This window comes from Penicillium cosmopolitanum (assembly GCF_028827165.1).
Source record: "Penicillium cosmopolitanum strain IBT 29677 chromosome Unknown utg000009l:1.0-9042332.0:1.0-9050551.0, whole genome shotgun sequence".
NCBI classification, from domain to species: Eukaryota; Fungi; Ascomycota; class Eurotiomycetes; order Eurotiales; family Aspergillaceae; genus Penicillium; species Penicillium cosmopolitanum.
The window spans coordinates 5341355-5368517 of record NW_026622679.1 but is presented as its reverse complement, the minus strand read 5'-3'; the positions used below and the strand labels follow the sequence as shown (position 1 = coordinate 5368517).

Sequence of the window (27163 nt, the reverse complement as noted above, 5' to 3'; positions counted from 1 at the left end):
TAGGAAAGCCATACTTTTTCATGAGATGCTGAAAGCCCCATATTCTGTCCTCAGGTCGGAAGGCCTGAAGTCTCCGGACACTTTACTCGAAATACCTAGTGCGAATTCGCATCCAGTACTGATCGCAAGACACATGCTTTACATTGCTACTTTCCTGCAGCATCTCCACCCTGGTATTCTTGAGGCGAGAAATGGTTCGCAAGAACCTCTCCCCACACTGATGAAGCGATTGGCAGAAACTGCCGTTAAGTTTGTCACGACAAACGACGAGTTTTTCGGTAGCATTGAAGCACTGGAGTGTGTCATGATGGAAAGCACGTACCACCATAATGGGGGAAATCTACGACGAAGCTGGATAGCGAACCGGAGGGCTATGTTTATTGCACAAATGATGAACCTCCACCAAAGTGAAAGTCGAGCGAAATACAAGGTCCTTGACAACGGAACGAACGCTCATCCACAGTTCATGTGGTTTCGAATTGTTTCACTCGATTGTAATTTGTGCCTCATGTTGGGCCTTACGCAAGGCTCCTTTGATCAGAGCATGGCCACTGGTACGGCATACAGGGATGACATCCCTATGGGTCGCCTTGAGAGGATGCACTGTGCTTTTGCGTCTCGTATATTGGAGCGCAACGAGTCTGGCCTATGCGCCAATGACTTTGCCCTGACACAAAGCCTCGACTTAGAGCTACAGCAAGCGGGTAGAAGCATGCCTAGCAAATGGTGGCTTATGCCGAACCTAGACCGTGTCATCGACGACCCACAGGCTCTCTTTTTTTGATATGGGGAGGCTGTTCAACCAGTTGTATCATTATAACTTGCTCAACCAGCTTCACCTGCCTTACATGCTTCGTTCATCATCTGAACGGCAGTACGACTATTCCAGAATGACCTGCGTGAATGCTTCAAGAGAAATTCTCTCCCGATTTCTCATGTTTCGTGGCTTTAACAGTAATAATTTCTGCTGTCGGACAGTTGACTTCTTTGCACTGATGGCCGCCATTACCCTACTTCTGGCGCATCTCGATGGTCACCGCTTTTTACAGACCAGCAATCTCCTAGCGCACCAATATCTTAGTGATCGTGCTATGATAGAGCAGGCGCAGGTGAACATGGAACGCATCAGTCGTCTTAACGGAGATAATTTAAGTTCCCAAAGTGCAAGCTTATTGCATAGCTTGCTGGTCATCGATTCCGATTCAGCAGATGGCTTCAGTACCGAGAGTGTCAGGGTTCAGACACCAGAAAGTCCAGCGTGGCAGTCAAGCGAAAGCGGCAACGTTGTCCAGGTGCAAATACCTTACTTTGGCATCGTTAGTATTGCCCGTGGGGGCATTGCTTTAAGGAAAACGTCCAACGCACAATCCTCTGCAATCGATGATCAACCCTACGCTCCAGTGGGTGGCATGCATAACTCCGAGATTTCAGAAGCTGGAGTAGGTGATTTGAGCTCCGGCCACTTCGACGAAGATGCATTTTCTAGATCAAAGAACAACCCGAATTACAACTCATTCGATACTATTACTAGTCCGCCTGCACAGCTCGCATCGCGATGTCAAGAGACCGTTTCTACTTCCCTCTGGCAGAACACTCTGGATCCTGTCCTAACTGCCGGGGTGGACGACTGGGCATTCCAGGGTGTCGATATGGCTTTCTTTGACAGCATGATGAGAGGCTTTGACAACAGAAATATTTCAGAGGCGTGGGAAAATACCCCTTAAACTTGAAAATACAATATATTTGTAAGGATCCGCCTACCAGGATTTATATGAACCACTTCATTGGCAGAGAGAATAATGTACTGTGTTTTATTATGTCTCCCGGGGGCTGCGTCAAATGCTTCTATAGTAATTCTTTTTTTTGGAAATCTTATCCGAAAACGATTTCATTCCCATTCCCTGATTATATAGACTCCTGTTTTAATTATTCAACAGGAAAGACATCTCGTAAATTACACTCTTCAGCTATTTCCTTATCGACAGCAAGGAAGGACCGGGGAAATAGTATGGTCAAGTGACCCCCTTTACTATACAAAAACATATGGGAGAGTGGATAGACGCCGAATCAGCCTGTTCTGAGTGATAAGATACCACTTCTCAGATCGACACAACAGCCCACCAGCTCTAAATCGCCCCTTCAAAGGCGGTCTTAAAGTCTTGCGGGGTATAACGGGCATTTTGCTCACACAGAGCTTTGGCAAGAACGTCGAGAAGCTTGTCATTTTCATTGAACACTTCGTAGTTCTTTTTTTCCCAAAATACCCTTGATGTCATCGAATGATGGCCACAGCTTTCCATTGGGCTGAATCATCTCGCGCCAGAAATTGAAGCGAGTGTCTGCTACCCGCAAATCTTCCACTGACATGGCCATGAAGCTCATCGCGAGAGAAAAGGTATCCACTTTGTTGGTGTAGAGGCCTACGGGATTGACGAGTTCTAAACGAGAGTAATCAATATCAATCTAGAGCAGTGAAACCAAAAAGGAATCCCCAAGAAAGAAGAGTGCCATACCTGGGGCAGCATATGTATTGGTACCAATGAAACAAAAATCACTTTGTGCAGCCTTAATCGCAGTATCAAAATCGATCAGCTTGACGGAATCGCCATCGAGAAGGAAATTCTCCGGCTTTATATCCCGGTGAATGACTCCGGCGACGCGACAGTATTCAATGCGGCAAGCATCTGCTTGAATGCACTATTGACCGAGTCTTGGCTCGTGAACGAGCCCCAACTTGACTCAATGGAGCCTCCCGAGACATAAGGGTAGACGGCGTTCCCTGCCTTACGGCCATCGGGGTTTGACATGAAATAATCGATAGGCGCAAGGATATTATCACCGTCGTTAGAGAGATCCTTCGCCAGAGACGCACCATACAGGACCTCATAAGAACTGTCACCTGGGGCTCGCTTGAATACCACATCTTGTGTTTTGGTCACTTCTCCATCCTTCTTGGTCTCCAGGGAGCCTTTGTAGATCGCGGCTGCTAAGCCAGAGGCTATGGGTTTCGGGCTAAAAGTGGCGGTGTATTCTATGCATTCCTCGCCTACCCAATCGGCGGTTCCGGCCTTCTTGTCAAAATTTCCAACCGCACCGTCGTAGGGCTCGCTGCACTCGTAAGGATATATTTCACAGTTCTCCTGCCAGGTATTGAAAATATCCCAATCGTTTGGAAGGCGTTTGGCCAGCTGGAGTGGGTGTCCAGGGCTGTCAGAAAAAGCAGAACCACCCGTTAGGAACAGACTGGTGCTTAATATAGCAAAAGAGAGTTGACTCAGGAAGACCATTGTGAATAGCACTCATGTGACAATAATGGAATGCTTGGTTTCGGAAGACGATCAAAAGATGCTGAGTAGGGAAAAACAAAAGGCTGCTGGGGAGTTGTCCGTATATTGCCATACTAATAATCAGGGCCGTCTCCCTAATACAGCCTTATTTTTCCCCAGTACCATTGTCCCTGGGCCTGCGTAGATGGAGAATCCATCAGGGGGCTGACGATACATTTTGGGTTAGTAGTATATTCCTTCAGCCTTGTCTTACACTTGAGATCTACAGTTTCGTTCCCGTTTTTGTATAGGCGGACCACAGTGGCTGGTCCCGTGGGGCGTCCTACGCACGTTACGAATCGAGGTCATCCATGTACTGCAGTGTTTGGCCAGTGGATTGGAGCCATCTTGGCTTGCATTGGTGCCCGCCATTGTAACTTACAGAACTAAAACAGCTGAGTGCTCCCTCAACCAGGGGTTATAAGGTAGAGAAACCTTTGCTTCGTAGTATATGCAGTACAAGGCAATAAACCTTATGTGGCTTGCAGCGGCTCTAATCCACTGGCCAGGCACTGTAGTTAGAATTCTCCACAGCGGGCTAAATAGCCCCCATTGTTTCACATAACGGTCCTTTTTGTTATGATCTACATATCAATACGAGTAGCAAATGAGTTTGGGCCTCCTGACCTTGATACTCTTCTAGCCTGGATGATTTCAAGAATAGAAAGTCAATTGGCATCCAAATTCAACCCCAACACAGCTCCTGAGTGAGGGTGCTGGCTGGCTCAGGAAATAGGTAGTCAGCACTTAAGGTGGTTGGTAAGCGAGTTACACAGCCACCCCCTTTTTCGCGTCCATTCAAGCCAAGATTCTATCGAGGAAGAGGCCGTATATTGCTTGCTATACTCCGTACAGGCCGTTCAAAAGGAAGAAATTTTGTCTATACATCACTGCCCGGCCCGGGCCCCGTGGGAATGACAAGACCAAGCCATGCAGGATTGCATAGCGCGTAAAAATAGCAAACTGATGGAAATCCGTGCAAGAAATTTAGCTTCTACATATAATGCAGGGAAGGGAAACCAGGTTCCTGGTGACTTGATGGTTCGCCGGGAGATTTTCTTTCTCCTTCCCTTCTGTACCATCGACGCTGGTCTTCAATTTTGAGGGTGTCACTGGCTCAGAGAACCGCAAAAAGTGATTTTAGCGATATTTCAGTAGAACAGAATGAAAGCGTTACAATAGTGACGTTGATTGGATGAGACTGATTAAACGTTCCTTGTGACTGGAAGTGTAGCAAGAGCCTATGGTTGCAAGGTCTGGTCTTCATTGGACGGATAACTTTTTACCGAGGCCCTGCAGCCTCAGGCCTGCAGAATTGCCAGCTCGCACTTCATGCATGCAGGACTAGGGTCTACCCTTGCTTGTGTTGAATTGCTTCCATCGCTTCCATCGGCGACTGCATACCGATCGAACGCCGGTTAAACGCCAGTTTAAGATAGATAGATATAGCGCGCGGATTCCCTCCGCCATCGTATAGACCCATCGATCATCATCTTCATGTTGCATCTCATCTTTCCGCCTCTCTCACTATTATTTTTCAAACCCCCAATCTTGACCAGCCTGGCAGATGTTGCCAAATATTTCTCGCAGAGCTCTGGGACTCTTTCTTTTGGTTCATGTCGGGGGGGCGGCATATCTGGTTCTTTCGGTGCTTCTGGTATTGGCCACATGTGCATTGTTACAGACCAGTTTGGCTCAATTACACTATCCCACGCCTCAGGAAGGATTATTTCACCATTTGGTCCAACAAGGTCATAGTGACCTTCGGCCACGTGTGGACCAAGTACTTCGATGTGAAGAAATGCCTTATTGATAAAATCCTCCATTCCCTGTATCGGATATCGAGGTCAATGACCAAATCAGCCTTATAGATATTGGAGGTTGAAATTGTTACTTACTTGCCAGGTGCAACACAACTCGAATGGAAAACTAAACTTCCGACCAACAGCATCTTTAAACTTGATTGGCTTTTTTCTTTCATTTAAATTGGGGCTCGCAGTCGGGAGAGAGCCAAGAGGGGGAGAGGAAGGGTGTTCTTGGAGCATCCTAAGCTTTGCCAGGGCTTGGACGGCGTCGAACTCAGCCAATCTTCGTCGAAAGTACTCTCCGTCTCCGCGAGTCTCGAGTTTCGAGAAATCGGTCTGTTCCTTTATATATGAAGTATTTTCTAACACAGCTTCCAGCTGCAATTGCTTCGGAGTATGAATTTGTATTGCTTCCTGCACCTCATCATCTCTGAAAGTATCGTGCACCTGAGTTTGATCTTCGATTTTGGCGTACGCATCAGCCCCATGTACTCTGTAAGCGTCATTGAGGATGGCGGTGGTTGCTTTGGGCGAAATATTTGACAGTACATGATTCGGTCTGGCATCAAATCTGCTTGTTTGGAACTTTCCGACTGTCGGAGGTGTGATATGGTGGTTTTGACTTTATCATTGGTCAATTTCATGGTATCATACGGGAGGCATTTGTACTGCTTGCCTGTTGGCTGCAGACACTAAAAGATTGACTGCTGTCAGCCGTGTCTGTAAAGTGCTTCTAAGGCCGATCAACTCTTCTTTCTGGAACAAGCTCCACCCAATCTTCCTCCAGCTTTCTGCTGCCAGAGACTGCCCACTGTTCCCTGAGAGGCTCTTTCGATATTTTTCTGTCTTTTGAAGAAATCTCTCCATTGCCTCCATCGATGAGCCCAATATATGCGAAATGGCGTTCATGGTTGCTTGGCTGAAGACCTTTCTAGAGCTTATGAGTTCCACGTGTAGGAATGTGTGCTGAATGCAGCCAAGCTCCTGGATTACTTCCTAGTATTCCATACTAGAGCCTCGTGATTCCGATAGTGCGCGTATGAGCCTATAGGCTAAATTTGCACCAGCGAGGAAGCCTCCGACAGAGAAACCGAAGGACATGTGTTTGGTTAAGATTTCACCTACCGCAAAGCTTAGGATAATCAATCATCAATGGATAGTAGAAACGAGAAACGATTAATACAAGAAAAGTGGCTTGGAAAATATCTTCCGAGGGGGCCTATGGTCCGCCATAGGGGTCTCTGCGTTTGAAAACTTCTCTTTAAAAAACGGGAAGGCTCATAAAGGAGACCCAAGTGAGGCTAATTGATCAAGTGCGTATGTATTGATTTGTTGGACCAATGATATAAGCAAATCTTAGCCAACCATTCACCATGGCCCCCGCATCGCTCCCTGCAAGCGCAGGTTTGGCATGAAATAGAATCCGATCTCGGGAGTATTTTGCTCCTCTAGCAATTTCCCGAGGTAAAGAGGCAATGGAAGTGTTGATCGGATGAAAGAGCGGAGAAGAGAGACGGAAGCTATCTAGCAATGGGAGGGATAGCTGCCTAAAATTGGTGCCTGAGGTTGCGGATGCCTGTGGACGTAAGCGTCCGAGGCAACAATGCCTCAACACATTCGATTCACACACTACGTTTCTTCTTCCGTCGAGTTATGGTCGGTGTTGACCAGATGACAGCCCAATCGAGTTACAAACAGCCAACACAGCATCAACTTTAGCTGGGACGGTGTTCAGCGGCGCCTGTTTTGAAGTATTTGGCATCAAAATTATGACTCCATTGAGCGGCTCTGCAGTGGATGGAAGCTTGTCATTTAGTCGTCGACGACTATGAATGATTGCTTTAATTGACGAGCTGTACGAAGAGGCATCTCGATCTAGCGCGGTTCCGTCACCTGGGCACTGCGCCGAAGGTGGTGCCCGGCAGCATGAAGTAGGAAATTTCTTACGTGGCTTAAGCATGGCTTCAAGTACAGGGACCCTCCTCCTTCAGACTCTATGGCCGTAAATAACCATATTGACGAGCTTTTCGCTGGTAAGATCATGAATGTGCGCGGCTAAACGTCTTTCAGCCAAAATATATCCGAAACTTCGCCGCTACTGGTCTAATACTCGGATTCTGGGGAACGCTTAAGTTCAAGTTATTAAGTGGCCCTGAATTTCTACTAATTTATACTTTTAAAATCAATGCACTCGATATAGTGCTGACTTCAAGTTGATTTATTTGATATATGAGGCTATATATTCCCTTAATTAGTGCTGTACAGTACATACGACCATAGGGTGTGGAGAACAGGGCTTCCCGTCCGCTCAGCCGTACTTAAGCCACACGCCGGCAGGTTAGTAGTATGCTGGGTGACCACATGCGAATCCCTGCTGTTGTATGTTCTTATTTTTGCTATTTTTTTCCATTCGTCGGGCAAGTGCCTCTACCGCTTTACTCTTCAGTCGCTTCAGCACTTCACCCGAACTCCCTGCACAGATGAAGCGGCTACTCGGCTAAACCTGCCGTGCTTTTAATCATCACACATGCACCCCTGTTAATTTGCCATGCTCCGGTCTGCTCCTGATAGGTGGACTAGATACATCGTTGATAAAACTGCTGTCTGGTCCGGGATTGGCTACTTTATATTATCTCTGTAAGGACTCAGATGCTTTGAAGGATAGCAGTAGTATTGCACGAAGGTATTAAGCTAAGAGAGAAGAAGAGAAGAAGGAGAGAAGCTCCCATCACAACTATCTACCTATGAGCGGCTGCCTGCGTTACGTGATCAGGCACCGAGAGAGCTTCGATCGTTACAATCTCAAAGACTCAGTGAAATTTAACTAAGCTACAGACGAATAGTTACTAAATCGTGTGTGACCATTTTTCCTTACTTCCTTTCCAGATGTCTTCCTCTCTATTTACTCCTCTGTATCAATAATCTCTGCAAGCACCAGAATCTACCTGCTTTGTTGTATTCTTATTCTTTTCATAGATGTGAGGATGCTCAGATGCTCACAGAGATCAACGTACGGCGTAGCAAACGAAGCAAAGGAAACAGTAGCTGTTCGACGAAAGTAATAGCTTGGGGAGAAGGAGGAAGCTGAGATAGAACTAAGTACATGTAGGCGTGGATGCTGTCTAGCCCCAGAATATGCTCGTCGACTGTGACACTCAAGATGTGGAAGCGAATATCTCTACTTGAATTGCTCATAACGTGTACTTGGACGAGCTGGACAGCAAGAAGGCTTCCAATAATGAGGTAAAAAATGCTAAATAGGTTTGGAAGCCTTGCTGGACCTTGATGGTTGAGCTACTTGAAAAAAAGCCAGCTCTGTCAGATCTCAATTCAGATTAACACGTTATTCTACTCTAGGAGCACCCGGCTTTGCTAACTCCATCATTCTAAGCGCAATTTATAGTTGGCGACTGCTACTCTAATTTCTAAACCTCAAACTATAGGTAGTATTTTCTGTATTTTCTCCTTTGGGAATGTGCATCATATAAAGGAATCAAGCTTGCGTTAGAAGGGTATATTTGCCAGCGAGGAATATACCTCGACCAGCTCACTATCTGGAACGCATTCCCCGGTATGCTTCTAACCCAATTAAGTTCTCTATCAGGGTAAAGTCCCGAGATAGACAATACAGGACACAGAAAAGATGCTGGGATAAGGATCCTTAATGGAATCGCTAAGTCTGGATCTCTGTCGGGGTGGGTATTTCTTAACCTCCATGCAAGCCAATCAATTAACTGTTGTGGCAGGTGCTTACTGTGCCCAGCCCTTTCCAAGTACCTGGGAAGGATGAACACATTCGCATACCAGGTAATGATTATACAAACAAAACCAAATAAGTCTTAGTAAATTGCTGCAATATGCTAGAGAAGCCTTCCTGTAGGTGTGAGAAATACCAAATTCCAAGCGAACCTAAACATACAAGGGGATAGTAGCTTGCACAGAAAAAAAAGCACCTCCGCTACTCTGTCAAGACGCAAGAAGGTATCAGAAGGTAAGTAACTATAAGGTTTAGTGCTTAGTTGGGCGAAAATTGGGATATTTAGATAATGTAGAATCCGAACGTAGTAGCGCCACAAGTGACTCCAGAACCGTTCTTCACAGGAAAGAAAATCGAGTGTGTTTAGTGCAATCTTTCTTCAGGGTACGGATGGTATCTTGAGCGGATGATAGTAATAGGGGGTTTTATTGAGGATTATAGCTCGTGTGATGTCCTTAGGTTTGTGTTACCAGTAAAATGATGTAACGAAGAAAATAAGGATAAAAGATACTGAAGCTAGTTAACAAGTGGTGAGAAAAATATTTTGGGCGATACAGATAATACAGTTGGCTAAAAATCAAGCTGCTCGTGTTATTGCAATCATTCAAATTAAGGTTAGAAATAGGCTTTCTATCTTAGTGAGCAGCCCCTTTGTAAGAAGACTTTTTTATTTATACTTAGGTAATAACCTAGCGAGAAAGTGAGAGCAAAGTGCTTTCAAACATTTTCTTTATCTAGAACATAACAAATTAAGGAGGTTAGGATAGCTCACCTTGTCAAGCTATCGGGTTTACTCTTATCTTGGACTTTTTCGTTATCTTAATCTGTGTAAGTAATGTACCCATCTTTTACCAACCGAAATAGCAGCTCAGCGTCAATTGGAAACATTTCACTTCAAGGAGATTCGAGAAGACCACCCACCCCAATATTAGCGAAGAGGACATATGTCGTGGTCCAGTTCTCATATCCTACATCACAGAATTTCTACTCAATCTCTTAGGATAGCAACTTATAGTTAGAACGCCATTATACATACCCTGAATGAAGTCCGAGCAGATGACAGCTGCCCAAGAGCAACAACTAGCAAGAATTCCCGTTCTAAGAAGACCACTAAAGAAGAGATTGATCATGCCAACACCTTTTTCAAATGCAATATCCGATCTTAGAGGAATATTGAATAAACAGAAGACCAGCAGCAACGAATAGTAATCAAAATGTAGGTTGAGAGGATAGCCAATGTCTCTCTTCTGTCGGGCTCGTCAACCCAGCCAACATGGTTCGCTGCACTTGTTAACATCGTTCAGAGACATATGAAATTTGAGCGTTCAGCTACCAGACACAGGAAGATAAATGTGCCTTTTACATACAATTCGAGCTAGGCAGCCACTGCATTCTAATTCCGAGGCTCTGTTCCCCCTAGAGAGCGTGCATCTAGCCCTAGCCTATCACGGCCCATCCCGTAGCGCCGATTTATTTTCGGTCGGTAACTGAGAGGAATGCGTAATCTAGTAATCTATTCTTAGGAACCCGCATTGCTCTCCGGCGGTGCGTAGATTTTGTCATTGCTAAACATTACTAATATACTTCAAGCTAGTGCCTTGATGGGAGCGGCCCGCAGCTTTAAAGTATCACTGTTTTTATTAGTTAGGCCGGGTAAGAGACAATATTCATCTTGGTGAAAGTAGCAATACCCTGGTAGTAAAACCATGGATGTTGAAAAGAAAGCCTTCACGCAACTGTCGAGGGGTTGTAACCGCTGACCGTTGGCGCAAACGGCATGTTGACTTCGACAAATAAAAATACTATCCTCCTTGATCTGGAGGCGCTGGAGAAATTTTCCTGTACCGGAGCGCAGCTGATGTACGGCCAGTAGTCGGGTGGGTTTCGCCCGGGCGAGTTCAGGGTGATCGGCGCTTTAGCGTTGTGCGACCAAGTGTGAGAAGGGTGGGTGCCGGGCAAAAATCACACTGCATGGGCGCCTCGGCATAGGGCGCGAGCTGGGTACCCGCTTCATCCTGTAACCAAACATAGAGCGCGTTCGGGAAAACCCAACCCCAGGGGCTAGCTTGCAAGGTGAACTGGGTAAGCCTTGATTGGGTAGGTTCTGGTCCGCGTGGAAACTCCTAGTCTCTTGGCATCTGCACATAGCCACCCAAGCTAGGAACTGAACTTGTCGAAGCAGGCAGTGTCTATGCAGGGGTGATGTCGCGGGCACAGGGCAGACTCAACAATTACTGAATCCAGGTCAATCTGGTATTTATTTTCTAGACTCCTACATATCCGTTAGTCCTGGGGGCGTGTAATGAAACCACTGGCAGAGTGCCAAAATGATATTTCGAGCTTCTTGCATCGGAGACTAGCTTAAAACGAAGCTAGCACTACATCAACTTAATCGCTATTATATTAGGTTTCCCCTAACTCTTGCCAACATCTATTTCAATGATATGTCAATGATGAACATCACTCGCACGAATACCCGTGACTGGGTTTCTGAGCCCGACGGAAGAGGAACATGGGGCATTCTATCTACTTGCGTTCTCACAATCATTCTCTGTTGCTGGACGTCCGTATCCCCAAATCTGCCCGCCCAACCCGACGGTGCGTTCAGAAAATGGAGATACAAGTTCGATCTTGCTTTTATTACGCTGTTAGGATCCGAATTTTTATTGATGCTAGCTCTGGGCCAATGGTCATCTGCACGCCGTTCAGTTCATGTTAGTGATAATCTACCCTCCAGTCGGTTTGATGTCGAAGCTAATAGCTCAGGATTTCCACGAGGCTGGGTATAAGGGCTGGACTATTACGCACGCGTTCTTTGCCGATATGGGAGGCTTTCAGATTGAACCACCGGATATAGACCTCTTACCGCCATTCCCTTTAGACGCTAAGCAGCTCTATATCCTCGTTAAGGGGGGATATATTGAATATCCACGTTTGGAAGAGGATGAAATCAAAGATAAGAGTAAATCAGATGGAGTGGCCAAGTAATTGATCCGAATTGCACTTTTCTTTATCTATCATACTGACCTAGGAAGGTTGATTACAGTAGCCCAAGCACTCTGGTTTTCTTTGAACTGTATTACTCGTTTCGCTCAAGGACTTGTTGTTACCACTCTCGAGATTACTACTCTCTCCTTTATCCTGGTTTTTCTCGTGACATCCTACTGCTGGTATCATAAGCCTATGGATGTCAACATACCGATCATTTTGAAGCCTAAGAAATCTGTGGCTATAATTCGGAGCAATTTTAATCAAAATTATGAATCAAAGTGGTATGAAACACCGCTCGAGTTCCTCTCGCGGGATGAATGGTTTTATTCTCGATTTTGGAGATATTACATTCAAATCCTACACTATATGCATATACCGTTATTTACTCGACCTGAGCGACAACCATACGATCGCATTCCAAGTTTTTCTATCCCAAGAGTGAATACTCAGGCGGAGATAATCTGTGCTCCAACAATCCTTCTATTCAGCTCTATATTCCTCTTTGCGTGGAATTCTGATTTCCCTTCCGCGACAGAGAAATTACTTTGGCGTCTCGCTAGTGTGTATACCCTAACCTATGGGTTGCTTGGAGGCCTTCTTTCGCTATATCTCCATAAGAAAATGTTTCAGCCGGGGTTAACAAAAGCAATGTCACAGGCCAATGTGAAGCGGAAAATAGGGACTGAAAACGAATGGACCAGCCGTCTTGCTGAGAGGTTTAGGAATATTGACCCTAATCAAGATCCCAACTTGGAAATCCCCCTTCGAGCTTTGATTCCAGTCACTCTTTTTTGTGTCTTTTATTGTGTGGGTCGAGGTATCATCTTAACTGAAGACTTGATTGGACTAAGATTCTTGCCGGAGAGCGCGTATCAAACTGTCTCATGGTCAAAATATGTACCGCATTGGTAATTAGTCGCGGTCGGAATTTACGTGAATAAGTGCTTAACAAGGACGCGGCGGTGAAAAGCCAGATATAAATAGATGCCCAGATGCTTATTTGGTGTTTTGCCTGGAGCCCCTGACGACATCATATCCCCCATATTGTAACTAGTTCGCTCTTTCTGTTTTCCTTCATCCTATTTGCCTAATTCCTCTCAAGACAAAAGCTGTGCTTCTAACCTAGAGAACGGAGACTTGATAGGCTACATATTTTTTTTCGTTCCTTGGGACCCTTGAATCCTACTCCCTACTGCCATTCTACTCGCTCAAGGCGTTTGCTGACTGCTAGTGCGCATGTAAGCCGACACAAATGCCCAGAGCTTCGACTAGGTGCAGTATTCATAAATAAGCTTTGTTTAATGTTTAGTATCTCTTGCTCTATGGATTCCAAACCTTGAGGGGCACTGTTTTTCGACATGGTCATCCTATACAGCCAGAATTATGGCGTGAGATTAAATTGGAAAAGCAAGGCGAAAGACTAGCGATATAAAAAGAGAGAGGGATCAGCACCGACCTTTGTTTCCCAATCAATATTCAATTCCTTCCAGTCTCATCCCTTCTAAGCCGTCTTAATCTTTTATCCTCTACTTTTCGGATCCCGATCTACCCCAGATCCATCAATATGCTCCTACTAATGATAACCAAAAGCATCTGTGCTGTGGAAGTTATTATTAACTATGCGTTCTATGATGATCTCTTCTTGTGAAGGGCCTGGAGGCTGCCGGTGTTACTATGGCCAGCTAGGCAATAAGCGGCTTGCGCTTACAGGGGACGCTACCCTAGGGCTTATTCTTTATGAGGATGTACTAGTATATGAAGACGAAGCCTCCGTTTGTGATACCCCGTAATGTTTATATTTCCATTCTTTGTTTAGGTAATAACTAGAAGATCTGCATAAATATATGAGTATGCCTATTTGAAAATCGGCCCAAGTGTTGGCATGCCCAAATCCGGGGCATACTTTTGAGATCAGGTGATTTGCATAAATTATAAATGTTAAGCAAAGCCTAGGCCATATTGCTATTGTATTGAAGTATGCGGTGGGGAGGGGTGGGGCGGGAGGCATGGAGTAATATTAAAGGGGTGTTGCGTTAGTGCTAGAACTAAAGGAGTGGTGTGCTAGGTAATTTGATATTCTGGAGACGTTTCCTATCTTACTATCTTGCTATGCTAGAACATTAAGATTGTGAGGAGCTCAGGTACTCACAGAGATCAGGATACGGTGTAGTGCAGCAAGCAAAGGAAGTAGTAGCGTTCGACGAAAGTAATAGCTCGAGCAAAATAAGATGGAAGCTAAGATGGAAAGCTAGATATACAGGTGTAGGTGTGGATGCCTAGAGTGGTGCCGTAGGCATGAGGCATCCAAGAATGGTAACAACACCAGTTCGTTACAAAGGTAGAGTTAATATATTAGGAAAATTCAGAATATTAAGCATTTTATGATGGTTAATAATATTTAAAGGGCCAACTTGCTTATCATTATTATTGATGTTTAGAGTATTAACTCATTTAGCATTAGTGATATCTACTGTTCTACTGTCTGATGATGGCCCTTTTCTACATGTTCAAAGCTGGAACCTGACTATAGATTTATCATTTAGTCTCTATGATTATCATAAAACCTATGGATACTACTTATAAATAAACTTATAGGAATCTTTAAGTAGCCAAGTAGCTGCTAGCTCTGTAAATATCATGACGGGCGATTAGGCAAGAAGGTTGGATGTACGAAACGGGCTAGATCCTGCTTCGACTAGAGATATTGAAAAGCTGATGCGCGAAGAAACTTGAAGGAATCAAGGTATCTCCCTAAGGCCATTCTCCTTTGCAAAGCTCACATGGCTATCTAGCGTGTTTCCAACGAGGGGGCAGGGTATCGCATTACGGTATTCTGGCCTTTGATGATATGATTCCTCTTTTAGCCGTGATCGGGTAATAAGCCCTCCATTCCCCCGTTCTTAAAATAGAGACTATAAAAGAAATACCTAAGTATGAATTAGTTGTAGTAGCTAGATCAATATAATTATAGGCCAATCAAGAAAAGCAAAATCTATCTATTTTATCTGCTTGGGTATACTTTAGCGTCTTGCTATTTATTACCCTACTAAAATACCCGAATGCGACTTTCAGATGCCAAATTGAGCTCTTTAGGCGATGGGCTGAAGGGCGCCTAATAGGGTGGCGAGCCGCCTAGAAAATAATCGTGGGCGCTGGGTGACCACTGACATACAATATCTGTTGTATGTTTTTTTGGTTGTATTTTCTTTTTTGTCTTCACTTACTATTTTGCTGTTTCTATTTCCGCATGGGAATATCCTTGGCAAAATCAGTGGCAGTCCACCTCATGGCAGATCGTGAGACGGGAGCAATATACGAGTGGGGTCTGGGCGCTCGTTTATCCACAATATGCCCGTCAAACTCAAGAAAGATGATTCGCCTAACCTCTCGCGAGTGTTGTTGATTTGGTAAGAGTGCATATTAGAGGTAAATCTTGGCAAGATAAAGGTAGCAAACATGGTTGCAGATAAAACCCTTCAGTCCATAGAAGTTCATCGGCAAAAATATCTCTTCTAAACCAAGCCATCTGCATGCATGACTAGTCTGTCTGTGTTTCAGTTGCATCGTGTCAAACTGCCTTCGAGTTATTTTTCTTGCTAATAGGTACTAGAAACTAGTCGCTTTAAACTAACACTCATCTGCTTGTCGGTTAGAACTTCCCCGGAACAAAATGGCTCGTCTCTAGTCACATTCGCTTGCATAGCCTCGACGGGGCAATGCTGTTAATCCTACGGAGTATCGGGTTTTCTTTTTTTCGCATTTCTGAGGGTAAAAATGTCAGCCTAGTATAAAATCAGACTCTACCAGACTTGCTTTTCTTTTTTCTCTTCTTTATCTGACATTTGAGACCCTGCTTAACTTGCAAGCTCCAAAACACCCGCGAACATGAAAGCCGTTGTTTACACAGGCGAAAGTAAGATATCAGTTGAAGATCGTCCAAAACCAGTGATTTTAGATCCTACCGACGCCATCGTCAGGGTTCTTCATACCACTATATGTGGGACAGACTTGCATATCTTGCAAGGCCATGTCTCAACATGTACCCCAGGCCGCATTTTGGGCCACGAAGGTGTTGGAATGATTGACTCTCTGGGTGCCGATGTCACGAACTTTACTGTTGGGCAAATAGTGGTCATTTCTTGCATCACCAGCTGCGGGGCCTGTTACTATTGTCAGAGGAAGATGCCATCTCAATGTGAAACCGGTGGCTGGATCCTGGGAAATAAGATTGACGGGACCCAGGCCGAGTATGTACGCATCCCTCATGCCCCATTATCTCTTCATGTGCTGCCAGAGAGCATCGACCAGAAAGTTGCGGTGACTCTTTCTGATACCGTTCCAACTTCATATGAATGTGGGATCTTGAATGGCGACATCCAGCCCGGCTCTACTGTGGTTATTATAGGGACTGGTCCGATTGGTTTGACGATTCTCCAGATGGCAAGGAAGTTGTTCAGCCCTTCAATGACGGCCGTCGTTGGAAGGGGTCATCCAAGGCTCGAGACGGCCACGTCCATGGGTGCCGATCATACATTCAGTGTCCTTGATGGTCAAGATTCTGCGGTTTCATCTGCTTTATCGGTAACCCAGGAGCGGGGATATGATGTGGTCATTGAGGCAGTGGGGACGCCGCAGTCTTTTGAGATTGCGCAGGCGCTGGTAGGTGCCGGTGGAACCATAGCCAGCCTAGGTGTCTTCGGCGAGTCATGCGAGCTGCACCTAGAGAAACTCTGGAATCGAAATATTTGTACATCCCCACATCCCCATACCCTCAATTCGGGACTAGCAATTGCTAATGATTTCTCAACAGGTTTGAGGACCCGACTCATTGATGCTGTTAGCACTCCAGATATATTAAACATGGTAAAGACTGGTAGCATCGATCCTCATTTCTTGATCTCGCACAGTACGTATTATGAAATTTGTCTCCCTAGATCATACTGACTTTTGTGCAGATTTCTCATTCGACGACATTCATAATGCCTATGAAGCGTTTGGGGAACCATCTAAGCATGGCGCCCTGAAGGTGGCAGTGACGATGCCTGAGATTGTGATGAACGGCTCTTCATAGTTACACGACGAAGTCTTCGCTGCGGAATTATTCGTTCGTTATCGAACAATAGTTATAGAAGAATACATATCATCAATTTTTTGAGGCGTGGGTTATCACAGTCCCCAGCCTCAGGGATTCAGACCGCTTTTAGGTAGGTTCGCTCCCTAGAGTTATCTCTTTTCATATCACCACTACTTTCATCTTTGACATTCATTTATCATCTCCCAGCCAGTCTCGTGATTGATTCCACTCCACTGTTAAAACGATAGAATACGTCGACTTCTATATTACGTCCTCTATCCGAAATTTCACTCCTTCGCCTGGTAAAATGGGTATCTTAACTGGAGAGTTCTCCCAAGACTTGCCGAACAAATCGGTTTTATCCCCCTCCATCCACGCATATGTACCTAGGCCCTCGATCACATTCAAGCGATACGGCTGTCCTGTTTTCAACAAGTGCATTCCTAACCTCCAAAACCTGTATTTATTTTCGCTTATTCCGCCGGTATTCTCTGGTGTGAATTTCTCATGCCCAAGCGGTCTAAAGCTCTGAGACATTACGTACGGGACGTCAGGGTGCAGTGTGAGCAAGCGATCCATATCTTCTTGGGTCGCTGTACCCGGGGGCCCTTTGCGATACGTGTCGACCGTAGGTAATGGGGGCATGATCCCGGTATCAGCCTCGGAGATTTTCAGACAGTTGACAATGGGGACAAGTCCAGCATCCAGTCGAACGAGCGTCACCGGGGTGGCGCTATTGATTAGGGTCAGAGTCAAAGTGAGCTGAGGATCTTTAGGATCCGAGTAGGAGAGGAGAGGAGGAACGTGGACTTCGAGTCTGATGTGGCGATCCATGTTGAGGCTATCAAGCGTTTGGCTGTGGTTACAAGGTTGGGTAAGGAGTCTCGATGGGTGAGGAAGAAGAGGAGATGTCGATGTCCTGTGGAAGCTATGGCCTGTCATTAGCGCCAATGAAGGCCTGAGAGGCAAGGCAGATCGGCCAACCTGCCCACGCCCGAAATACATTTTCTAAAATTGGGCTGAGAGTATTTTTGGAATCAAGGCTGAATCGAATAAATTAATCGGTCGGACACCTGTGAAACCGGCCTGGTCAACTAAATTCGTCTATATTTGGCCCCCTTCAAGTTGGGGCCGTAAAAACGCCAAAATGATTGCAAGTATGCCCAGGTAGTGCCAAGCTAGGCCCCCAACTTTGAAGTGTTGCAAGGTTGATACTTCATTCCCCCGCACCCTCCCTTCTCGTACAATGTGGTATCTTTCCGGCTTGACATCGTCGATTTTATCTTAGAATGGATCTACTGGACTACAGCGACAGGGACGCATTCCGTTCCTCCACACTGGGGAAAGTGTTGAATTTGTACGTCGAGTTTCTCTCAAGTCGTTCCGGGATACTGACCTAGGTAGTCTGCTCGTTCTGTTGATTCTCATCTCCTATGTCCCTCAATATTTTCGCATCAAGAGTCGTCTTAGAACTTATGGGATATCATCTGTCTATATTTTCTTACGCTCCATCTATGCCACAAGCTGCCTCGCCAACATCTTGGTACTTCCATCGGCATGGAAGATACAGCAAGGGTGTCGCGATAAAAGCCCGACCGGTCAATGTATGATTGAAATGATGGATGTTTGGCAATTTTCAGCTGACTGGGTCGGCTCTCATGTCATGTAAGGCTCTCTCTGCTAGTTTCACAACATTTACTAAGTGTATTTTGGCAGATTCGTACTCTGTCTGTACTACTCCTCAAGCACCTCTCTGGATTTACCCCGACAACAAGGGGAAGCACCGGCACAAGAGCATGTACAAGGTGAGGATGGGCAACAGGATCAACAGCAAGACCAGGACCGGGTACAGGAGCAAGAACCAAACTGGTGGCGTAAATTTCCCACTCCCTTTAGAGTCGCGATCATCGTCGGTCTTGTCCTCGAAGTTTTCCTGCTCATCCCCTCGCTATTCTTTGCCATCAACCCACGAGTTCTCTCCCCAGGGTACTATATAATAGTTCAGTCCTGGTCTTTTGGGACTGTAGGGCTCTCTTCAATTCTCACCCTCGTTTATAGCTTGCCCCAGCTTTATTATACCTGGAATCTAGGACGTGTGGGGAGCCTCAGTCTTCTCACGATGGCAACTCAGATACCAACTTACTTCTTGGTGGCGGCGTCCCTTGCATTTCAGTATGGAAGATTGGATGAAGTCTCACTACAAGGTCGTTGGTTTGCTGCGTGGAACTCCTGGATTAACCTTCTTATCAAAGGATGCCAGGAGGCCATAATTTTGGCGTTGTGCATTTATGTATACGAGAGGTCAGCAACTCAGGAGGCTACTAGCAGCCCTGCCCTTGACGAAAATACGCCGTTGCTATCCGACAGGCAGGACTATGACGCTATCAGTACATAGTTGGATGGGCTATTGAGTCGATTATTTACATTATTTCTCTATTTCCAAGATTTTTGTATCTTATCTGGAATGATACTAGGGAATTTCCTGGCAAATCACGACTTTTGTGACAAATGGGACCTAGAAACCTTCCAAGGTTGGAATATTACAATCCTCTCTTTTACTGTAGATTATGCTTTCGAAGCCCTTTGTATCCATAAACTGCTGATAATATTCAAACGCTCAATGCTAACTATTCCACCTCAGAAATATGTAAATTTAACAATTCCGTTGCATCGCCCTTAGATTTGCACATTAAGCCCAGGCGCCTCCACAATATCTTGCTTGCCACCGACCTTGCCGTCCTTCTGGCATTGTCCAATCATGCCAGCAACATAATTTCCGAGTCTTGCGCAACCAACACAGAGCGGCGTGGTTTCGCTAGAACACAGATCGACCGCAATATCTCCGCTGGTAGCGATGTTAACACAACCACCGTTTCCACTGCTACAGCATATAGTTGAATCCCCCCCAGGAGTTCAACTGTGAATTGATATTCTGCACATCTGCCACTGGCGCCGTATAGTTATGACACTCTGGCGATGAAGGACCCGCCTCCGTAGGGCCGCAGTCGGTAGAGTAGATATCCATGGCCTCTACATCTGGTTGCTCTGTATACCCGCAAATATCATCTCCATCAAGCACAGGGTATTTTCCGGCGCTGCCGCAGTCGCACCAGCCCGTAGAGCCGAGATTGGGACAGACACCCATGTGGCCACTTGGGTCGCCCGCGTGAAAGCACGAGATCGTCGCCGGCTTGACTGGGTCACTGAACCGTTTGCCGTTGAGACAAAGCTTGGTCCAGAAGACCTCCAATGCTAGCCAGGTATAGCTGTCAGCATTAAGCTTGCATGAGCTCGGGTCATTTTGTAGCATTTGGCGAGTACCCCATGGCCCATAGCCTTTTTCCCCACCGATATCGGCGATATGAGTCCCAATGGCTTCCTTGCCAATAGCGTCGTTGTGTGTCCACTCATGTAATATCGTCGCTCCCAGAAAGTCCAACTTGTCACTTAGCGTGTTCCCAATATTTACACAACGCATGTCTTGGTACTTCAATGGGCCAGTATATGCTGGATCACAGAAGTAGGTGATGCTAGTTCCGGGCGGGTTACCGAACGAGCCATCAGGAAGGTTCGAGGTCCAGGCCTCAGCTCCTTCGGCACACGAGTCTTGAGGTTGGCCTTTTTGGAAATCTTCTCCGACAATCTGACAGTTTTCGAGTCGGTTTTCTCCATTATCTGGTTTGGTTGGGTCTGAGACTATCTGCGCATAGACCTTCTTGACATCATCATGGTCGGACTCAGGGAAGTACTTGGACCAGATGTCTTTGTAGGTGTTATAGTCCTCGGATACTCGGGTAACCAAGTCGATGGCATCGGGTAGCGCATCAGTCAACTTTTTTTTGTGGTCTTTGGAGACCGCATCTGTACCCCAGTTCTCGAATTTGGGGTATGTTCGCTTGGAGAAGTGAGCCTTTGGGGCTGCGTATACTAGAGACGCAAGGGTCAAAGATGATAAAATAACATGAAGCTGCATATTGGTAGAGTTTGACGATTATCGTTATCTAATATTGAAAATTGCAACGGAGAATTAATCTTAGTAGTAGGCTCTATACTTCTCGACGCAGGAATCCGCTTTATATACTGCAATCGTCTTGCATGCTTCGGCATATATTAACAAACACTGCACCTAGACAAAAGTATCTGTGCCAGATTTAGAAATTCTCTGTCATTCAGCGCACGTAGATATTTGCCAAGTAAAATCTTCCAAATAATTTCCACTATGTAAAAACGACCTGCCCGGTCTTTCCGCAAGGCTGTTTCATGTATTGGGGGCAGGAAAGACGGGATAGTTCAGCTGCGCTATTCGAATACATGGGGGCGATAAGGATGTTCGTTTATTGAACAGAGACCTTCGGGCATTGCGAGATGAAGGTAATCCCCCCTCAAAACTTGCATAAAGGATCAAATCCATGTCTGGGGGCCGAGTAGGGGGTACCCTTGTGGAGGCGCAGAACTTAGAGAACGGACATGGAAGAGATGTATAGACGTCAGTAGAGGGAGTATTTATGGCTAGTCGCTACTAGTGAATGGGACTATTCTGAACAAAAAGCTCTATTGTTACTGTTCATTCTCCCATAAGCTTCCTGCATATTGATGATAGAATAAAATGATTAAATAGTAGCATGTAAAAGCCCCAAGCCTCATAAATCTTATGATATACATTCTCCAATCCTACGATACTGTTTATCGTCGCAGGAGCCAACAATCGAAAGACTCGGCTTGATCAAGTGTTGAGCCATGATCCTATAGGGCAGCAATACTTGTCACGATAACTAATATAAGCCACCGCCCCATGCGTCCATAACCAATGATATTTTGCAAACTCTTTGACCTTGCCCACCTCCTGTCAGCATGGCCCCCGGCCCCAGGCCCCCACGCCCCGCAAATATGGTACCGGCATATCTATAGCCAAAATTAGGATGGCATCTTTTTTAATCTATCTTCTATGCTTGGAAGATAGTACTTTCTGTGTAGAATAAGTGCCTTGGTATTATGAATGTCTACTTAAATAGACCAAGTGTAATCTTAAATCAGAATATTCTCTGCTTAAGTTTATTGCATTATATACTATATACGAATTTTTGAGTACTACGCTTATGACCCTTGTTTTCAATATGCCTGGTCATGCTGCACACTATGTCTTTGCATTAGTTCTTGTGTGCTGTGCAAGTGTTAATGCCTTCCGTATGTAGATCACTCTCTCGTGGTAGTTAATAATCAAGCTGACATGTCTCACAGCCCTAACGGCACGAGACACCATACCTTTGGATATCAAAGGCTATACGGCCTTGGGTGACTCTTATGCGGCAGGCATTATGGCTGGCGATGAGCTAGACAGCAATTGCTGGAGATATAGCGACGGCTATCCAGGCCAACTCAATCGCAGTAGCATTTTAGGGAGTGACCACAGCTTTGATTACCGCGCCTGTTCTGGTGCCCTCATGGAGGAAGCAAGCAGCAGCAGCTCCGGCAGCTCAAAGGCAATTCAAAAGCAGATAGACGGAATGTCTGCTGCTGACTTTGTTACGGTCTCCATCGGCGGCAATGACGCCGGTTTTTTTAAACTTCTCGACGGTTGTATCTTCAACTTCCAGGGCCCGGCGTCGCATGATTGTCAAGATGAACTGTCTACATCCCTCAAATTTATTGCCAGCGACGATTTTGCCACCACATATAATGGTGTTATGGATGCTATCATAGCGAAAAATACTGCAGATACATTTCGAGTCTTCGCAAACGGGTATAGTCCCTTTTTTGATGGTTCGCTGTCCGATGAATGCAACGAAAAGTCTCTCGGATACTGGGGCGCTTACCAGCCCAAGCTAACGGTAGATGTGCGGCGTCAGCTCAATGATGTCTGCACAAAGCTGAACGATCGACTTGGGGAGATTGTTAAGGGCCGCAGTGACAACAAAGTCATATTTGTGAACTGGTCTCATCGGTTCGATGAGCACCGCTTCTGCCAGCCTGGCAAGGACATCGAAGATGGTGACAACACTTATTTCTTCGATATCGCATCTCGAACCAAGTCCATCGGGAGTATTGATGTCAATACCTGCCAGGCCGAGGCCGATGCCTCGGGGGATTGGGGAGAGCTGGCTGATTGCGCAATTGCTATTGCCTATTCAAAAGATTCGAGCCTCAAACCTGTAAATGGCTCCATCAGTACCAACAGCGATAATCCCCTTGGTCCCGGCACTGCCAGAGTTTTTCATCCTAAGCCGCAGGGTTATTCCGAGATTGTTGCAGAAATTGAGAGCGTTTGGCCTTATACGGCGGCTAAAACAGAAGACAGCCCTACGATGTCCTGCGGTGCACAGAATATCGGGGGCTCCGCAGAATCGCTGACGGGCTACCTTGATAGCTTTTGTGCTCAAGATTTGTCCGTCAGCCACACGCAGTCATATATTGACGGGAACGTCAAGTATACCCTGGCGTACAAGAATCCAGGATCCGGTTACTGCAATGCAGCGAACTGCAAGTCCACCTTTGAAAGCGGACTGAAAAGATGTAAGATAGGCCCCGCAAAGAATTTTACTGATTTGATACTAACTCAAACCTAAATATAGGCGAATTTAATACCCACAGTATTTATAGAGACGGCAATGCCTCTATCTCGTGTGGCACCTTCTCTTGGGAGATAGGCACCGCTCCGAATCCATCGTCACCAACTTGCGGGAAGAATTATGACGCCCCACTTGCAGATGTGGTGAGCATTAATGGTAAGCTGGACCAAAGAGGAGATAGCGAGCTATGTTGCAGCGACGGGAAAGGTGGGTGTGTTAATATTGAAACAAGCGGAGACATTGCCGTTGATCTTTGTACATCTTCGACAAGTATCCTATGCGTTGCATGTGGAAGGCTTGCTAATTATGTTGCTGGCTTGGCCGGTGCTTGTCAGGAACGTGGTATGGTTGGGGGAGCGCAAGATATTGTGGAAACCACAGGTCTGAGTGTAGAAATTTAGGCCTTATAGCTATCTACAAGAGAGATCCAAGTTCAGGAACGATACAGGCAAAAGTAATAAAAGAAAGACGCCAGGCTTTCTGGTCAATAGCTAGTCATACTGCGGGTGAGCTATACTCTTCGCACCCACCGTCGGCTTCTTTGAAAGTTCTTCTTGAATCTTTTGAACTCGCTTGACGAATTCTTCGAACTCCAGCGCTCAAGAATGATCAGAGAGCGCCAATTAGCAAAGCCACGAATGTTGTAGGGGGTGAAAACTTTACGCATTTTTAAATTCAGGACTTTTTGGGCACTAATTATAACATGGGCCACAGATGGAAAGATACTAATGTATGGTTGAAGAAGAAGAAATATAAAGTGAAGCGTTGTATAGACGATATCGTCAAAGGGCTGCACCATTCTGGCAAATAACAAATATATCGAGAAAAAAGAGTAAGGCTGGAGGTCGATTTTGGAATAATCACCACCATATAGAACCAAAGTTGCTGCTGCGAAGTACTTTCTCGGCAAAAAAAACACATTCCGACACCCGACAGTTGTCGGAACGACAAAAAAGCGAGGTCCTGCCCGGAATCGAACCGGGATCGGCGGAATCAGAATCCGCAGTGATAACCAATTACACTACAGAACCGTGTTTGGATGTAATTTTCCTACAATAAAGAAATATAGTCAATGCGGGACACGAAAAGGTGTCGGGACAAGTTACTAGTATCACTTAAAACTAACATTATGTATCAAGATGACCAAGATTAAATAAAATAAAGAATTTAGGAAACTAGGGAATCAACCTGTCAACCTACTGCTATTTGAAGGCTATTACTAGTATTAGTATACCACAATAATGAGAGCTAATTGCTACATGAATCCAATAAGTTATCGGGTTAGCTGATGCTCAAAATATATAGACGCGGTCCCGAGGTCTACAGCCAGGTGGCGATGTAACTTGAAATTATATCACACCCTCCAGCCTGAGGGCTGCCACTAACCCTGGAGTACTACTGGTAGACCGAGTTCGGAAACCTTAAAATTACAAAGTCTGGAAAGAACTTGACGCTGTGCCCAGGTGTCACATCAGATAAGAAAATATTGAATTGAATTCCAGCGGCCTCACCACACTCAAAATCCACCACAGATCCTCAATCTACATCCTGTAATCTGGCATATTCATTCCAGCCTCCCTCGACGGGCCTGTCCTAGCATCATGAAACATATCAAATGTCGATTTAATATCTCGGAAAAAATCCACCGGGTTGAACAATGCAAGCCATGCGTAAATTCCAAGTGGGCCTCCCTGGTAGCGTTTGATGTAGTGGCCACCACTCTCACTGTCGACAACAGCAAGATATTGTTGAGAGTCGCTGCTATGCTTGACACCGGAATTTGACGTTTTGTATGGCTTGACAGTGTACGCGTAGTAAAATAAAAATGCGAATGGAACCATTTGAAGACAGATAAGCATGGTGGGCAAGCCGATGATTGTGTCTGCGTAGCTTAGCGTATCGGACGGCTTGAGGGCGTCGGTGGAGTGGAGAATCATAAATATGATCTTTTGAGTCATCAGATTTTGCCATAATTTAGTCCTCCGGCTAATGGGGAGAATTCTCTAACCTGTTCCAAAAACTCAAGACCAACGACAAGCTTGAAAGCCAGCAGCTTAAGCAGTGGTTTATGCTCTTTCATATAACCCTTCAGGTTGTTGTAAAATCCGAGAATGGCGACGATCGCTACTCCGAGCGATATGATTCCAATAATGTTTATCTGTTTGCAATGTAAGACACAGATGATCTCTCGAACTTGGAGGGTATACATTCCACTTACCCAGATATGAGCAAAATGCTTATCTTTACTTTCGAGACAGTAAGTCCCTTGTGCCTGCGTGATGCACTGCGCTATGGCGAGAATGAAGGCGACAAATGGATACTGCAGAACCACAAACCAACTTCGCTGTGAGTATAGCGTAGCGGGTTAGTTGAGTTTTCGGCTAGATTAAAGTTAGGGTCACTAACCTTCAACCACGACAGTCCGTCTGTTGTCTTGCCTTTGTCAAATTTGCTGGGAATTCTCAAGGATGCGAAGAACTCGACTCGGTGTCGGTCGTTGGGCGCAAGAAAGTCGCATAGCAGCATAAGAAAGGAATACATGGCAATCCCTTCGAAGAACTTTACCCATCCATTTAGATAGACATATGTGTCGGGGAAACAGATCGAAAGCAATGAGAAGATCGAGTATATCGGGAACATAATGGCGATCCTCATAATTCTTCAAGTGGTTACCGTTAACAGGTGTCCCCCAAAGCCTGTAGCTTTATTGTTATAGAACAAGAGAGCCGAACTTACTTAATCTGCCTATTCGGATCGCTCAAGTGAATCGCATGGTTAAACATAGACATGAAAATCACCAAACAAGTGAGGCCCGTGCAGGCGCCAGAGAGGATCATATTAAATTGATGAAAAGTAAGGTCACCGACAACGTTATCAGGTGCATCTATTTGAAAGCAAAATTAGTTTCGGGTTCCAATTCGAGTTAATCCATTGAAATCGAATAGCGCACCAGCAACAAGATATTTCGGCATCGGGCAAGTTGTATTGCTGTTGTCATCATGGCTAAAAATCCCCATTTTGAGTCTGAATAATAGTCGAGAAATTCAGCCGCCGTTGTGATTATAGAGTGCTGGGTTCGTTAGGGAAAATGGTCAATTGACCTGGAAATATGGCGCTCGGAAGTGAATCTTGTTGTATAATTATTTTGAAGACAGCACAGAGGCACAAAGGCAGACAGTGACCTTTATAGCCGTAAATGAGTGCACACTGATTTTGCGCAGCCCCGTTGAGTCCAGATGCTGCTGATTACTTTAGGACATGATCTACTTCCAAATCCCTCACAAAAGAAGGTAAATCGTGCTTATCCATGTCTTCAGCTGGGCGCCATCAGCCTTAAACAAGCCTCACAACCTGCATTCCAAATGGGGAAGCAGATGCGGCCGATGATCCCAAAAATTCTCAAGTTTATTGGATGACACTCGCCCACTTATCAGGTGGGGGCCATTCGTGAGACGCTAGGCGATTTGAAGCAGCTTTTGCGGTAAGCCTATCAGCGAAGGGCACTTGGGGCTGTGAACCCGCCCGGCTTGAAGAACAGCCTCGAGTCAACAGTAAATAGGGTCCAAAACCCTCCTTTCTCACCTCTTCCAAGAATCAAAGCTCACGGGCCTCGCATTAAACTCCACATTTTGCTAGTTAATATA

The 27163-nt window shown here is 45.5% G+C and overlaps 10 protein-coding genes across 10 annotated transcripts; 5 read left to right on the top strand and 5 right to left on the bottom strand.

The window, feature by feature from the left end:
• Positions 1–133: 133 nt before the first annotated feature.
• On the top strand, positions 134–784 carry N7509_010082 (fungal specific transcription factor domain-containing protein; the record flags this gene model as incomplete). The annotated part of the gene is made up of 1 exon (XM_056634719.1): positions 134–784. One exon carries the CDS (start codon positions 134–136, stop codon positions 782–784), a length of 651 nt encoding a protein of 216 aa, XP_056485339.1.
• Positions 785–890: 106 nt separating this feature from the next.
• N7509_010081 (uncharacterized protein) lies at positions 891–1724 on the top strand (the record flags this gene model as incomplete). The annotated part of the gene is made up of 1 exon (XM_056634718.1): positions 891–1724. The coding sequence occupies one exon, from the start codon at positions 891–893 to the stop codon at positions 1722–1724; it is 834 nt and encodes a 277-aa protein (XP_056485338.1).
• A 402-nt stretch (positions 1725–2126) lies between these two features.
• Positions 2127–2382, bottom strand: N7509_010080 (serine threonine kinase; the record flags this gene model as incomplete). Its single annotated transcript, XM_056634717.1, has 2 exons — positions 2127–2236; positions 2265–2382. The coding sequence occupies 2 exons, from the start codon at positions 2380–2382 to the stop codon at positions 2127–2129; spliced, it is 228 nt and encodes a 75-aa protein (XP_056485337.1).
• Positions 2383–2630: 248 nt separating this feature from the next.
• N7509_010079 (uncharacterized protein) lies at positions 2631–3287 on the bottom strand (the record flags this gene model as incomplete). Its single annotated transcript, XM_056634716.1, has 1 exon — positions 2631–3287. One exon carries the CDS (start codon positions 3285–3287, stop codon positions 2631–2633), a length of 657 nt encoding a protein of 218 aa, XP_056485336.1.
• An 8054-nt stretch (positions 3288–11341) lies between these two features.
• On the top strand, positions 11342–12791 carry N7509_010078 (uncharacterized protein; the record flags this gene model as incomplete). Its single annotated transcript, XM_056634715.1, has 3 exons — positions 11342–11602; positions 11655–11872; positions 11924–12791. The coding sequence occupies 3 exons, from the start codon at positions 11342–11344 to the stop codon at positions 12789–12791; spliced, it is 1347 nt and encodes a 448-aa protein (XP_056485335.1).
• Positions 12792–15764: 2973 nt separating this feature from the next.
• N7509_010077 (putative zinc-containing alcohol dehydrogenase) lies at positions 15765–16950 on the top strand (the record flags this gene model as incomplete). The annotated part of the gene is made up of 3 exons (XM_056634714.1): positions 15765–16626; positions 16690–16785; positions 16835–16950. 3 exons carry the CDS (start codon positions 15765–15767, stop codon positions 16948–16950), a joined length of 1074 nt encoding a protein of 357 aa, XP_056485334.1.
• Positions 16951–17214: 264 nt separating this feature from the next.
• Positions 17215–17787, bottom strand: N7509_010076 (uncharacterized protein; the record flags this gene model as incomplete). Its single annotated transcript, XM_056634713.1, has 1 exon — positions 17215–17787. The coding sequence occupies one exon, from the start codon at positions 17785–17787 to the stop codon at positions 17215–17217; it is 573 nt and encodes a 190-aa protein (XP_056485333.1).
• A 2047-nt stretch (positions 17788–19834) lies between these two features.
• N7509_010075 (uncharacterized protein) lies at positions 19835–20926 on the bottom strand (the record flags this gene model as incomplete). The annotated part of the gene is made up of 1 exon (XM_056634712.1): positions 19835–20926. One exon carries the CDS (start codon positions 20924–20926, stop codon positions 19835–19837), a length of 1092 nt encoding a protein of 363 aa, XP_056485332.1.
• A 1141-nt stretch (positions 20927–22067) lies between these two features.
• On the top strand, positions 22068–23920 carry N7509_010074 (SGNH/GDSL hydrolase family protein; the record flags this gene model as incomplete). The annotated part of the gene is made up of 3 exons (XM_056634711.1): positions 22068–22137; positions 22192–23463; positions 23553–23920. The coding sequence occupies 3 exons, from the start codon at positions 22068–22070 to the stop codon at positions 23918–23920; spliced, it is 1710 nt and encodes a 569-aa protein (XP_056485331.1).
• Positions 23921–25060: 1140 nt separating this feature from the next.
• Positions 25061–26536, bottom strand: N7509_010073 (OSTA/TMEM184 family protein; the record flags this gene model as incomplete). The annotated part of the gene is made up of 6 exons (XM_056634710.1): positions 25061–25465; positions 25528–25677; positions 25738–25863; positions 25926–26178; positions 26256–26403; positions 26470–26536. 6 exons carry the CDS (start codon positions 26534–26536, stop codon positions 25061–25063), a joined length of 1149 nt encoding a protein of 382 aa, XP_056485330.1.
• Positions 26537–27163: the final 627 nt, after the last annotated feature.